General features: G+C 30.2%; 1 protein-coding gene across 2 annotated transcripts; it reads right to left on the bottom strand.

Annotated features, from left to right (window-relative positions):
- Nucleotides 1–5,972: 5,972 nt before the first annotated feature.
- LOC130933204 (probable DNA helicase MCM8) lies at nucleotides 5,973–12,966 on the bottom strand. 2 transcript variants are annotated; one of them, XM_057862754.1, is made up of 17 exons: nucleotides 12,371–12,966; nucleotides 11,849–11,989; nucleotides 11,645–11,762; nucleotides 11,310–11,532; nucleotides 11,017–11,180; nucleotides 10,542–10,805; nucleotides 9,935–10,030; nucleotides 9,674–9,826; nucleotides 9,129–9,199; nucleotides 8,928–9,046; nucleotides 8,501–8,630; nucleotides 7,971–8,022; nucleotides 7,683–7,869; nucleotides 7,401–7,575; nucleotides 6,812–6,982; nucleotides 6,612–6,725; nucleotides 5,973–6,437 (listed from the first exon to the last, which is right to left on the bottom strand). In XM_057862754.1, the coding sequence occupies exons 1-17, from the start codon at nucleotides 12,569–12,571 to the stop codon at nucleotides 6,387–6,389; spliced, it is 2,430 nt and encodes an 809-aa protein (XP_057718737.1). In that variant the 5' UTR covers nucleotides 12,572–12,966; the 3' UTR covers nucleotides 5,973–6,386. The 2 variants fall into 2 exon arrangements, 1 of the variants encoding a protein (XP_057718737.1); XR_009067645.1 differs by lacking the exon at nucleotides 5,973–6,437 and adding an exon at nucleotides 7,072–7,126 and having other exon boundaries at nucleotides 6,698–6,725.
- Between the last annotated feature and the right edge of the window lie 2,954 nt (nucleotides 12,967–15,920).

Genomic DNA, 15,920 nt, shown 5'->3' with positions numbered 1-15,920 from the left:
CAAAAGTCATAGGAGGACCCTCCATCTATAAAATTGAATAACACAAAAACGTTAACCCACATCACACAATCCTGGTCTAACACCAAAATAAACATGCATCAAACCTGGAAACCCATAACAAAATAACCTTGAAACTTGTCATTCCATCATCAAAACGAAAACGTTTTGCCAAATATCATACCTTAATTAGCAACGTCAACAGATAAATGTATTTGAAACTCCAAACCCTAGTCTAACTCGATGGTCCTAATAAACTCAAAAAGATACAATGACATATACTAACACTGCAAAGCCACAAAAAATGACAAAAAAAACTTTACCTATCACATTTACGATGCTTTTCTCCACCAGTGTTGGGTCTCCGTGAATCCTCTAACTTTGCACTCTGTTAGCGTGAACTCATCCACAAATGTCACTTTATAGAATGGTGAAATACACAGGCAAGTTCAGAGCTTAGGCGAGTGTCTTAGGGCAGGGCTTCAAAGAGAAGAGAGAAGATGAGAGGTTTTGGAGCGACATAGAGATATGGCTATTATGAAAGGGATGATGGAGAGAAACATTTGAATATCCATTTTGGAGATCAAACAACGTCATATCAAAACTTGGGGGCAAAAAAAACAAAGCTATGTTGTTTTGGAGAGTGTCATGCTATCAATTAACGTTCGCTGCGTCAGCCACTGAGATGACGAAAGGATGAACTCCACCAACGCAGTTATCTTTTGGGGACTACTTTGATTAATTTTATCTTTTAGAGACCAAAATAGAGATCGGATGATCTTTCAGGAACGAATTTGACTATTAACTTAGGCCTAAGCTTAAAATTACAAATCAAATACGGTTCGGATAAGGCGATCCTTCTACGATCATCATCAATAATGAGCCTCATATTACTAGCTGAAGTATCTACAAATTTGCTTATCAATCAGTGCATCTATTACTCTCCCTATGTCTATGTTAGAATTTTAATTCCCACTTACTTATGTGATAAAGGGAGATATATCTAACAATATCATCTGGGTGTTCTGCTAGTTTTCTTTTTGCTACAGTCATAATAGTTGCCTTGAATATGATCTATGATCAATTTATTAAACCCCAAGTCCCAAGATATTTTTAATCCATACAGAATTATCCAAAGCTAAGTTTGAAAGCTGTATACCCTCCCAGATTTGTCATGTATCCCTCTGTCCATCCACCTTGATGATTATGGAAAATTCCTCCACAACTTGCATTTTTCAAATTACCTAAGAATACTCTATCTGTATTAACTTTGTTCCAATTTTCAGGAGGTGGTTGCTAGACAACATGTACTTCCTGTCTTTTGGGACTACATTTATAAAAAAGTTTTTATGATATATTGTGAAGATAGAATGGATATAGGAGAGAATGACTTAATTTGAGTTAGTTAGCCTTTTGAAGAGAAGAGAGAAAAAATTTTTATTTCTCCATCTCCAATCTACTAACAGGTGACCATGAAATGAGTCTGCTATAGTACTTGTTTAGTGTGTCCAAAGTCTGTTGAGAGATTCAAGCGAATCCAAGTATCAAAAGGAACTAAAAAAAAATTAAGATCACAAGAAAAGATGTTTTTTTTTATCAAAGTTTTTATGCTTTTAGACAGTTTCAGATAAAGATGGAGCTTCATAATAGCAAAAGAAGACAGTGGCCCTAACCTAAAAAATTTTAGAATAAAAATTTATTTAATTTTATTTTTTTACTCTTCCTAAATTTTATAGTTTGGCATCTCTTTCCAAAAATATAATTTTATATTTTATTTATGTTAAATTAAAAACTTAAAATAAAAATAAAAAATATGTTGTGATAATTTTTACATGAATTTTTATACTTTAGATGTTTTTTATAATTTTTTTTCTAAACAATCTTTATCGTTATATTTACTAAACAAATATAAGAATATACAGTAATAAAATAATCTGTATAATCATATACTAAGTGCTTAAATTCAAACAATATTTTTTTTGAAATATTTTCACTAAATTTTTTTTCCAACAAAATTTAAATAAAAGAGTATTATTTATGTCATGTATGAGAACAATTTAAAACATAATCAATAACAAATATATTAAGCCACTATAATATTATTATAAAATGATTAACATATTTTAAAAATTCATCATTGTTGTGATAAGATTCGTTACATAGATGTCCATTTATAATGGACGGTTCAGTTACGTGAATACCCATTTATGATGGGCGGTTCAATATTCTCAAAAAAGAGTACATTTAATAAAAATTTAAAAATTTGAAAAATCTGACAATTACACACAGTAATAAACAAATCGACTCTCCCTCTTTCTTTACGTTGCAATTTTACCAAATACTTCTCTATATATATATATATATATATATATATATATATATATATATATATATATATATATATATATATATATATATATATATATATATATATATTACAACATATAATATTAATAAATACATATATGAATTATTATTGAGCTAATTATATTAATATTAGAGTCTTCTATTTACACATCTTTATTTTATACTTAGTATATCTTTTATTTATTTTACAACAATCATAAAATTATCAATGATTTTTTTTTCCTCAACTTTTTTTACCTTCCTTTTAAAAAAAAGTCTATGTCCATCCTTTAGTCCCAGAGCACATGAATCATTAACTATTTTAAATTTCTACATATATGACATGAGAGATTAGCACAAAAAATTATGTCTCTTTTGAGTTTTTTATGTGAGACAAGTTACAGAAAATATTTTATTCATTGTGGCCCTTGTCAATTCCAAATATTATCCCACATATATTCATGTACTCCTCCATAATTAGTTAGTGCTTTGTAAGCACTTCTAACCGAGAAATCCCTATCTTATGTTGAATTCATAGAATTCTATCCTCTCCAAGATCATCATTAAGTAGAAGAAATGACCCTAATCTTGTTGACTATGTCCTCTTGCAAGTAACTTCTTAAGAGGGTTAGCTCTCACTCTCCATTCAATGTTACCACATTCTTAACCTTTATTATTGGATTTCAAAACCAGTGCTAGTGTTCTTCTTCATCAGATGGATTTTTTCCCTAATCTATGAGTCCTTCACAAGCTAATAGTACTTGTTACTTAAGAAATTGGATATAGTCTAACACAAAATTCTACACGTTGGATAAGCTTTTATATAGGGAGGAATCAAAGCTAAATATTGGAAAAAAAAAAAAAGAAAAATAGATAAAAGTATACATGAATTTTCATACAGTAGACAAATATACATTTCAAATATTTAATGAGTCATGTGTACACATCAATATCAAATCTGTTAGTCATTTCTACCCTTTTGTTGCCTTAGTAACTTTTTTCGGCAGTAGTTGCTAGCTTGCTGTTAGGTAGCACTTTATTTGCCATGATGACACTATGCATTGTGTGACGTGGCTCTTTTGATAACACAGTAGAAAATAATTGTTAAATTATTGAATTTGTTAAATTAGAATAAAAAAAGAGTTGTAAGTTATAACGTCTCTTCATTCTCTTCCCTTTCTTCTCAACTTCATACACATTGAACCCAATTTCTAATGCTCTTCAATTGTTGATTAATCCCATCAATTGTCTGCAACATTTTATTCATCTCTTCTTTCACCTTCCATTTGCTTTCTTCTACAGACTTCCATTTGCTTTCTTCACTCTGCTCTTGAATTATCCAATATTTTCGAGCATCAACAACTTCATCAACCCAAATGAAATAATCACACCTTAATTCAACCTTCTTCCTTCTACATTCATGAATCCGAAAAAAATTTTAGCCTTTTCACATAAGATGCATAACATTTATCATTAAAAAACATAACAAGAAATCATATACATCCCATAACGTACAACGATGAAACAATCTCCCTGGGTTCCATTCTGTCACAGACTCAAGTACCACTGCATCAAGTCCATGCAGATACTTGCTGTTATTGTAGTCGAACTTCTTCTTCCTATTCTTCTACGCAAACGAGGAGTCACCACAACCACTCGCACAAACATGAGATTGTGACATTTTGGTACTTTAGAGTTTACAAATCCCTATTATGAGAGTAGCGAAGAAAGTTTAGAGAGATTTTCTTTTTAATCTCATAGAATGAAGACCATGAAGGAAAAGAATGAAGGATTTTTTGTTTACTGTGCTCTATTTGAAATTGAGAGGGAAGGGAAGAGAATGCAGAGATGTAACTTGTAAATATTTTGTTCACTGTGCTTTTCTCTCTCTCTTGTTCATTTAAATTAAAAAAATATTTTATATTACTAACTAATTTATTATCTCTTTTGCAGCATAAATTATATCTAAGAATTGATACTTGATTGTTATTAATATATTTGTAAAATATATATTTTAAATTTTAACTTCTAGTTTTAATTTTTTTATAATTTTATATTTTATTTAATTATGACCTAATCAATCGGATAAATCAGCGACTCATCGGATGAATTACAGATTCGATTTTCATAACTATGATCCAAACAGAATTTATTCCATGATGTATGTTCCTTGTGCTATTAGTTATTATCGTTCTACCGTCATGCTTTTACAAGTTAATATATATTTACTTCAACCGTGTAAATCAGAATCTTTGGTCATTTGCTGCATCCTGAAAATTAAAAGTCATATTTAGATGTTTAGTATTGTAGGTCTAAAACGAGCATAATAATTTTGTGTATATTAGATTTGTTATATTTATATAAATGATCAGATTTCATTAAATAAAAATTAAAAGCTAATTTAAGAAAAGAGTATCGATGGATTCTAATAAATATAAAATATTCTAATATATATAAATAAATATTTTTTAATATACAATACTTTAAATGACAATATAATCTTTCATTTTTAAATAAATAAATATAAAATACATAAATATAAAAATATATGAGTATTTTTTATTCATTAAAATTAATTATTATATAATAAAATTTTTATAATATTAAAAAATTATATTAAAATAATATTTTAAACTACAACATAAAAATATAAAATAAATTTTATTTTATATTACTCGATAAAAAATTAGATTATTATATTCAAAACTTATTAACTAACTATTTTTGTTAAAAATATCATTATATAATCTAACTTTTTATCAAAATATTTGTAAAACTTAAAATATTCACATTTTTTTTTAAAATTACCTGTTTATCTTTTTGCATTTCTTTTTCTTTCTTTCAACACTATGATTTCAATCAATCACCAACTAATATTGGGTGTCAACGCCAATCATCCATTAATTCGACAATCCTAACTTTTAAATTTTGAATTCTAAATTCTAAATTCTAACCCTAAATTTTTTAATCTAAATTTTAAATTTTAAATCTTGAATTCTATACCTTAAATTGATTTTGTTTTATTTTATTTTCAAATTTTTTTACTTGAATTTTGGATATTTTTATTATTTTTAATTTTAAATACTTTTTAGTATTTAATTATTGTTAGTTAATTTATTGACCGAAACAATGTTAGATCCAAAACCTTTTCCAATACAAATATCAATTTCTATAGTTGTATTAGTCGCACATCATAGCATTATTCATGCATAAAAGTTATTTTTTCCTAACAGTAACTAATATATGAAAAAAGTTAACAAATATGACAAATTTATAAAACCTACGTTGTATATATTAAATAAAGTCAAAAAATTAAATTTCACAAATATTTTGAAAAAAAATCATATTATATAATAATTTTAACAAAAATAGTTAGTTAATAAATTTTGAAGATAATAATAAAATTTAATTATTTTATATTTTTATATTGAAATTTAAAATATTATTTTAATATTATAAAAATTTTATTACATAGTAATTAACTTAATAAATAAATAATTATATTGACATTTACAATATTATATATTAAAAATATTTATTTATTTATTAAAATATTCTATATTTATTAGAATTCATCAATACTCTTTTTTTATATTAGCTTTCGATTTTCATTTAATGAAATATGATAATTTATATAAATATGACACATTTAATAGGCACAAAATTTGAAACTTATCGTGCTCGTCTTGGAGATACTTTTACAGTTACCTTGTCACCCTTTTTTAAACTACCTTAATTGTTAAGATTTAAATGACAAAAGCCATGTTTATATTTAACATGGCTGGATCTGCTCATTTTTCTTTTACTATAAGGGGTTAAATTTGAGGTCAGCAGTACGCTCCCTCCCCCCTTTCTCTTTTTCCCCCTTCTTTTCCTTTCTTTTTCCCTCCATTCGTTGGGCTAGACTGCTAGAGTTTAGGCTGTAAATACAAGCTTTGCATACAAAAATTATCTATCCTGTTCTCATGCATGGCATGCCATACTGTGATATGCAGCACACAGCCCAAAATTCAGCATAACACAAATTACTGCTCAAATTCGGGTTAGCCCCTAGTCCTAAATGATTGGCTTCGACTATACGAAGAGGATAGCACCTGCAAAATGTCAAAAGGATCCTCTCAATTCCCATAACGAACATTCAAAATTTTACACGAAAGTATTTTTGCAAAGATTTCAGGTGCAAGTCACACTAGTATATTAAGTTTGTAACATAAACATATAAAAGGTTAATACAGTTAGACAATAGAAGTAGCGAAGTACCACCATACCTGGTATGTTTTTGGTCCTTTTTTGAGAAGATAACCAACACTGTTTAAATTATCAATGAAAGTGTCAATATCTGGAACTTTCAAGGAGATCCTATCTGCAAGGTTATATATTTCCTGAAACAAGTAAAGCGTATGGCTTTTAGCAATGACTGAAACCACCCACAGCAAATGCAGAAGAAAGAGTACAACAGTGCACGTACTGATATTGAAAAACAATCTTTTTGTTCTAGTTCAGATTGCTTATTGAGAGCATTTAGAAAGCGTTTTGCCTCCTTTTGTTGACTCATTCCCCCACTTCGACCGAAATCAACAATACCATGCTCATCAACATATTTATCATACAGAGATTCCTTCATAATTTCCACAACATCCTGCATAACCAATGTCATTACAAGAATAATTTCAAGGTAATGTAATTTCAAGAATGGTTTAAGTTATTCAACGTAATAACGGTCTTAACTTCAACATGGATAGGAAAGTGGAAACATTCAGTTGTCCTTGCACTCACTTGCTCACTATAGGAAATTATATTAAGTTACTGTTGGATGACCTTAAAAGTTGAGGCAGAAAAATATAATTTGCCAGCTATCCTTTAGTTTCTTGCAACTGAGCTCCTGGGCTGCTATGTTTAAAATAGCTTTAATTATTACTTCTAAGTTTTGATGGGAAAACTCTCAAGATGTGCTAAAAGACAATAGCACTGAAGCTGGCAATTTACTCAAACTAAACTCGAGGGCCTGACACGGAACTGGTTACATTATCGAGGTCATAGTAACATGCAAGACTAACCAGTGCATCTTGGGCTGTTATTTCTTCCCTCAATTCCACCCGAGCTCGAGCTTCAGCCAACCTTACCAGACTTTCCAGTTGCCTTGCTGTTATAGGAGTGCCATCAGCCGAAGTATTATGATCTCTAAGTTTAAGGTAAAACTTTTGCAAGATATCTGCTGCTGGCTTGGACATCCTGGTTATGAGAAATGAAAAAGAGAAGAGAAGTAGACAATAAGATCTCCAAATCTGTACAAGAAATAGTAGACTAGAATCAATAGGTAGATATGACATCAAAATCACCTAGGAAATACAAAACTCCTTGCATAGGCAATGTATTTACGAAGAAGTTGACTGGGCAATGGAACAAAATCTCTGTCTCTTTGTGGGTCAAGTCTCAGCCTTGAAACCAAAGAACCGGATCTAACACCCAAATTTACACCACTTTCACCATTCTGCGATACAACAGTTCCGGACTCAGGGAGCGGATCTGGTTCAGATTAATATTCTACATCAGCTAATCAAAATTAACCAAGATGAAGTGAGCTCTACCAATCTAAACAATCAGGAAAGAGGGAGTGGAGAGAGAACCTCCACGTCGCTTTTTCAATGCCAGTGAATGTTGTCCAGTCCCAGCATGTAGCTGCAAGATAAATTTGGGCCAACAATCTTCAGTGCCAACAGAACCGTATAAGTAGTAAACAAAAATTATGAAATAATAACATTAGAAGGAAACCAATACTATGGGATGATATATTGTCCTATGGCAAGAAGACCGAAATCTAATGTGAAGAAAAACCTCTGTGAGGACTGGCTGACTACATGTACAGCCAAGAGGCAAATCATGAAGCTCTTTACTTGTTATGAATATCCTGCATTTCTCTGCTAGTCCATGGATGAAACTAAAACTTATACTTTATAGACATACTTGCCTAGAAACTAAAAATTTTCACAGTTCTTAAAAAATTGGTAATATTGATTTATTATCGGTATAACAGTTGCTACTTTAATCAAGATAAGAAAAAGATGTCATTCCCATCAACCGTGAAAGAGTTATTGACAACATATACTTTATTGTACTAGCAAGCACAGTCAACGAATGAGAAGACAGTATAACTTACGGACATAATGTGCTCGGAGAGTCGCTTGTCTAGAAGCTCATCAGGTTTGTCTAACAGTATGAAAATCAAATCAAAACGTGACAGGAGAGCAGCACTCATTTTCAAATTTTCATTAACAGTTTTCGCCCGGCTGCAATTGTGTTTTTGGTTTCATTAAAAGGAACATTTGGCTTGGTAGCAGGGGTGGCATTATTCGATAGCAGTACAGACAATATTCAAATTTAAATATATCAATTGAGAAACTCAAAAATTTTTACCTTATTTAATATAATAAAATAAAATGGAAATATAAGAGATATTGCCAAAGTCTATTGCTGTTTAATGTTCATATATTATTCTTTTCACGATAATATATGCAGAATATAAAAAGAAAGAATCTTGCGAATGGAAAATTGTGAGAATAAGATGAAAACTAGTATAATGTTACTTATAATGACCACCAACGGGGTTTGCAGCTGCCAGGACAGAAGTTCGGGATGATAAACTTGCTACTAGACCAGCCTTTGCAATGGAAACACATTGTTGCTCCATTGCCTCTAGTAAAGCCTGTAGTAAAACAAATTCACAATAAAGCTTCAGATCAAAATTTAGATTCAAATAACAAGAAATTGATCCCCAGAGGACAGACCTGATGTTCTGATGACATTTTATCAAACTCATCAATACAGCACAATCCACTATCAGCCAGAACCATGGCACCTATCAGGAATTCCAACAATCATTCACACAAGAACTATTTATTGCAAAAGAGCATAGCATGATTAGTTAGAACATCCAGGGAGCATAAGAGAAATAAACCTCCTTTTCACTTAATGTGAAGTCATTCAGTATTCTACAGTAAAACAACATATGATTTCCTACCATCAAAGGAGCAACCCATACGCTTTGGTCAAACCAATGACTTGATAATATGCGATCCTTATCTATTACAATTTAAATTCATCATTTATCATTTAGTAGCAAAGATTCCAAAACAAGAAAAACAATATAAGGAATCAAATGATGAATGGCAACTTATAAAAGTAACAACTACCACTAACCACAAAATGCCAGAATCAGCAGACACATGGAGCCCATAAGATCACAGTTTCATCAAGAAAATCCATAAAAATGAAAAGAGAGAAGAAAGAAGATAAGAGAAGGGGGAGGGAAGGGGGGAGTAAAGACATTTACCAGCCTCAAATGCATAGTCACTTGTCATATTATCCTTCACTACAGCTACCGTGAGGCCGGCTTTGGTTGTGGCATTCCCACATACATAAATGCCACGTGGAGAAACTGCTGCTGCTGCTTGTAGCAATTGGCTTTTACCAAGACCAGGATCACCTAAAAATTGAAGTTGGAATATAACAAGTTGGTCATATCATCCCAACTTTTTCATCACTCTCCATTATTCTAACTTCTAACTGAAGAAAACAATATTAAAAAGCTTACCAACAATTATAACATGAATGTCTCCCCTCACAGGAACCTTATTTGGATCCATAGAATGCTTTCGCACACCACCAAATAATGCAAGAGTTATCCCGGCTGTTGAAATGATAGCAAAATAGAATTGTTTTATTGATTGCAAGCTAGTTTTCAAACATATGACCAAGAGATAACACAGTTGGAGTACCGTAATACTGTAATAGTATGAGTTGCATTTTCTACTTCCAAGACCGTTACTTACAATTCACATTTCAGCGAAGAGATTCATAAGTTAAACATGAGCAAAAACATGTCAGGCTAGTGAAATTACAATCTTTTTTCTAGGAAATATGAACAAGGTTGTGCTAAAAAGGTAAAACTTATAGAAAGCACATGAAAACCTGTCACCAAACATGTCACAAAAAGGATATCCTAATGCATAAGACTTGGGCACTTGTACAGTCTGGACTCTCGGGGAAGATTTCCATGAGAAGAACCCACGGCTACCAGCAACAAGTCACAAGGAAGCAAAATTGTAATAAACAATGTACCAAGACTCACCCTCCCAGCAAATCAACAAGCAATTGAATGCAAACAAGTTAGAGGCATGCTTCAAGTGATACATATTTACCTTTAACAAGCTCGTGGCCATAGATGGATGGGCATATAGATTGAAGGATTTGACGAAACAAATCTGAACCATGTTCCTCCACAAACTTCACTACAAATTCTAAATCCCTTGAAGAAAATGAAAACAGATCCAACAGCTCAGATGGTCTAGCTTTGGGATTAGCTTCTTGCGAATCTTCAGGAGTGGACTGTGACTTCGAATTTTTTACAGATACAGCTTCCAGATATAAGTAGTAAAACCCCTGGCTTCTGTTCTTTGACTTCCCTGAATAAATACCAACAAGCTGAATCAGACATGAGAAACAACTCAAGACAATAAATTTGAATCTTATGGAAAGTAATTGAGATATTTAAATTTAATGGTTATCTGTGCACAATGTGCAGAAACTTAGACATGCTCCACATCAACATCTACATAAGCATTAATCTAGGACACCATATATGGTGGATAACACAACATGCAGTGTCTACCATACCTCCTCCAATATCCATATAAGTGTTAATTCCTCTTATAATTCCGGTAACAGTCACCACATCACCAGGTATGCATGCATCTACAAGATCTTGAGTAAGCTCACATTCCACTGTTCGAGGCACTCGCCCTTCTTCATGATCTTCAGGTTTTAATATCTCTTGAACTCTGGTTCAGCACAAACATCAAATGATCAACTATCGGTTTAACATATGCTTTCATGCATGAATGGGGGAGGACAGGAAAAAGTGGCACATGAAGAAGAGATTAAAGATGATGAGTCCCCGCAAGCCTCACCTTATTTTTTGAAAATCAATGGTTTGAGCAGTAGATCGCAATGGAATAAAGATTTTGCTCTTACAACCATGCAAATTACAAGTTGATGGAGGTGAAAATTTGCCGTCCGGAAATATACGCGTAATACTTTGTTTACATTTACTACATTTGAAAGTCAGCTCTACTACAAGAGGCCTGACAGTGCTGACTTTCACAGCAGTACCACGAACTGAGACAAGCTTGTCTATCAAATCACCAAAAAGGATATTAAAATGCATTTTAGTCTTCAATACGGTGAAAAAACTTCAAATTTCATAGTCAAGCATAAAAATAAATACAACGAATTTATGATATACCAATGAAAGCTGCTTTTAAGTTCTTTAGAGCAATCATAGTTTCAGGGCAGTTATGAAGACGAATATCTACTTTTGCATCAAGCTCCGGCTTGTCATTCTCCAAGTTGGAAAGAAAAACCTGTTACCAATTTTAAGTAAAATAATCATGAGATAAAGAGCTTGTGTTGCTCAAGTTTGTTATCAGAAACGAGACTTCAAGTATACCTTGTGAAGTGCAGCACTCATGCATAAGAGAGCAATTTTAGGTTTTTCCCCCAACATTGCATAAAATTCCTCAACATGGCATATTTGTTTGAGTTGCTGAAAGTCTACTGACAGGACAAAGTTTCCATAATCATTTTTCACCTGAAATCATGCTGCAAGAATTAAACGGCCACACCACAATCGAACATTCAAATATTCAATATCAATGTACCTAGATCAATAGCACTTATACATGTTTATATTTGATTCTTACTAACAAATTCTCCAAAATTAAGAACCTACAAAAAATTAATACATTCATGTAAATTGTCTCCGAGTTTGTTAACAAATTACTGCGTGAATGCAATACAAATATCGATTTTAATGTCGTTGCTACAAATGCTTTTTCAGATGCTTTAGTTCTTGAGAATTCATTAACTAAAACTTAAAACACTAATTGTTAATTAGCGAATGCAATGAAGCAAAGAGAAATGTACCTAACTGTAGCGAATTGCATGGGGAAGAGTAAACAACGTAGAGTACCTGAGAAGCCAGGCTTTGGCCGGAGGAAGAAGAGAAGAAGGAGAGAAGAGCAGAAGTGAGGTTGAGCCACGAATCTTGGACAGTGAACAGTTGCTGAGGGAAATAAACATCGAGTATATAAAGTAAACCAAATGGATCGGTGGAGGAGTTTCCATATCCACACCTCTGCTGCGGCTGCGACTCTTCCCCTATTATGTGCATCTTCTTTCCGATGCGGTGGTTTCTTCCACAGTTTTTGGCGGGAATTGTTTTTCCAATTTTCTCGCTTGCTTCGTTTCTTTGCGGGAGAACGACTGAATTTAGCACCACTTTCTTTTCTCTTTTTTTGGTCGTGAATTTAGCACAACTTTTTCTCCCGTTGTGTCCCACATTGGGCCTGAATTTTGGCTCCCAATGTAGTAAACCCAGATAAAAAAAGATAAATGATTGGACCAAAAGAAAATAGGGAAATTATAGCGTACAGATGTAAAGATAAAGATACTCCCTTTAATTCGATGTAAAGATGACACTTGGATCTATGCTTATTAGTGGGGGAGTAGCTCGCAGAGCTTTCTGAGCAGCTTACAGAACTTGCATAGAATTAGAATTCCATTGAAGGAATATCATGAATGGACTTATTATTGTTGGGCCATTGTTTCATTCTTGAAATATTAAGCGGTGACCAATTATTCTTGGGCCATTTTTTTATTCTATATAACTCATTATTTTGAGAAAATTGTTTTTTTTTTATTTTTAAAAAATATTTTTATATTTAATTTTTCATAATAAAAATTATAAATATATTTAATTACTTCAAATTAAAATTTAATTTCAGTCTTTATCTATCACGTTTATTAAAATTAGATCTTTTATGTTTTATTTTAAATTTTTTATTCTATTAAAAGAATTTTATGCTTTAAAAAATTTAATTAGTAATTAAATTAACAAACTATTAATTTGTATACATTAAATTAAATATAATTTTTCTTTCATATAAAATATGTTAATATTATTTATTATTTCTACCTATAATATAACACGCGGTAGTAAATCTAAGAAGGACAAATTGGCATATTAATAACTCTATCGTGTGTGTAAAATTTTTAATTAAAGTAAAATGACAATATACTTTGCAACAAAAATAAAAACTAAAGTAACCATAAATTTTATACCAAAAGTAGAGTCAGATGTCAACAGAGTGAGACGAGGGTAGGGTGAGAGTCGGGATGCCTACAAATACTTCATTCCTAAATCCCGACTCTTTTCTTATCCTCGTCTTCAATTCCTACCGTAGAAGAATATTTACTCTCATTTTTATTCTCTTACATTTTTTACAATTCCTACACGATTCTATTATCTATTTACTTTTGATAATTTTTTATAAAAATTCTAATAAAATTAAAAATATAAAACATTGCAATAACTTATGAATATATGTTGTTCAAAATTATAAATTCAATAAAATTTAATATCATGTTTAAAAAAATAAAATAACACCCCATAAAATTACTCAAATATATATGAGAGATAAAATTACTAAAATACTCATAGTAACCTAAAATTTTGAGGAATTCGAGCATTATGGAGAACAAGGCAGAAATTTTACTCAAATTTTCGCAGTGGTCTTTGAGAAATTTCATTCTTTATCCTTGTCTCAGCATAAAATACCCTCAAGATAAAACTACATCAGTTTTCTCATTAGTTATAATTAATTTAGGATTTAGTGTGATATATGTATTAATTAAATTAATTAACTGTATAATTTAGGATAAAACACACAATTAAATTAAACCCAACTCAGTCACCAAAACAAAAAATTAAACCCAACTCACTATTACACAATTCAACCAAAATAAAAAACTGTTACATGAATCTCCCTAATCACCTCTCTATATAAATCGAATGAGTCAAACTAAATTTTGATCTCTATATAAATCTAATCACTCTCGTTCGATTTATGCATGCATGCTGTCCTAGTAAATCTAAACAAAGTGATTAGATTTACTAGGACATCATGCATGCATAAATCAAAACTGGGAGATTAGATTTACATAGAGAGGTAAATATAGTCTGACTCATTCGATTTATTAGAGAGGTTATTGGAGATATCCATGTAACATTTTTTAATAACTATAGTTTTTTATTCATTTGATAATTTAAATAATTATCAATAACTATACACTACTCACATAAGATTTCTGCCTTCTTTGATTCTCCATATTTATAGTTGCACTAAATTCTCATATTCAAATTTTTTTTTCATTTTAGTTAAATTTAAAATTTTAAACATTATTTTAGATTAGAAGCGTACACAAACAAAAAATTACTAATTTCTAAAAAAGTCGATGTGATTTGAAATTGTTCATTCGCAATTAACACATTTTTATAAAAACCAATGCATTTAAATTAGTATTAAAAAAGAATAAAAAATTATAAAAAAAATTAAAAATTTTGATAAATTTTACTCTTTTTTTTTTACCAAAGATAGAGAGACTCAAATCCGCGACTTTTTAGATGAGTATGAGGAGTCTATGCCATTTGAGTTATAACTCATTGGCTTTTGATAAATTTTACTTGAACATATATAATTAAAAATTCAAAAGTGTTGATTCATAGAAATATAATGAGCTAGTTTTAAATGGACAGTTTTAAATCACTACTTTTAGGTAAATTTATCTGTTTTTCTAAAAACTAGTGAATTTTTACGTGTACGTTGGTAATTTAAAACTAATCATCTATCTCTAGCATTATTTGAAACCATCTATTTTTAAAGTTTTAGTACAAATAAACATGAAAAATTTATTAATTTAAAATATAAATGAGATATAATTTAATTAACGTCGATCTAAATAGTAACAAAATTTATCGTTTTTTATTTTTTAAATTAGTCTAAATTAAATTATTAATATTATTTTATTATTTTCAAAAATTATATTTTTATATTTATAACTTCATATATCTCGTTTACGGTATAAACGAGATAACTATGAATTTATCTCATTATGTGTATTTTTTTTTTAAATTCTATTATCTCGTTTGCAAACGAGATAATGCCAAATAAAATCGTGTCTTGTCTCGTTTACACTATAAACTAGATATAAGCAATCTTAATTTATTTACACAATAAATAGAATATATAAAAAAATACAAATTGGTAAATATACTACAAATTACCTATATCATAAATAACATATTTATTTAAAAATCTTAATGTATGTGTATGCATAGTGTATCAATATTTTAAAGAAAATAATTTTTATGAATATATACATATTTGTTTGGAACTGTTTTATTTAATTCTTGTTTGATATTCGACTGCCGCATATGTTGATCATATTTATATCAAAAGATCTTAATTCAGAAAGTAGATATAACTTTTCTATAGAAATGAGTTCGAATTGAGACTTATTAATTTTGTTTCTCTCTTTGTATGAATATATTGACGAATTTAAGATATAAAAGACTATTTTATGTTATTTTACATATAGTAATTTGAAATAATTATTTGTAATATAGTAATTAATAATTATTGTTTTGATATTGTTATTATATTTATCAAGATAATATTCAA

Source organism: Arachis stenosperma, chromosome 6 (assembly GCF_014773155.1).
Source record: "Arachis stenosperma cultivar V10309 chromosome 6, arast.V10309.gnm1.PFL2, whole genome shotgun sequence".
Classification (NCBI taxonomy): Eukaryota; Viridiplantae; Streptophyta; class Magnoliopsida; order Fabales; family Fabaceae; genus Arachis; species Arachis stenosperma.
The sequence above is the reverse complement of the archived record's forward strand: the minus strand, read 5'-3'. Positions and strand labels throughout refer to the sequence as shown.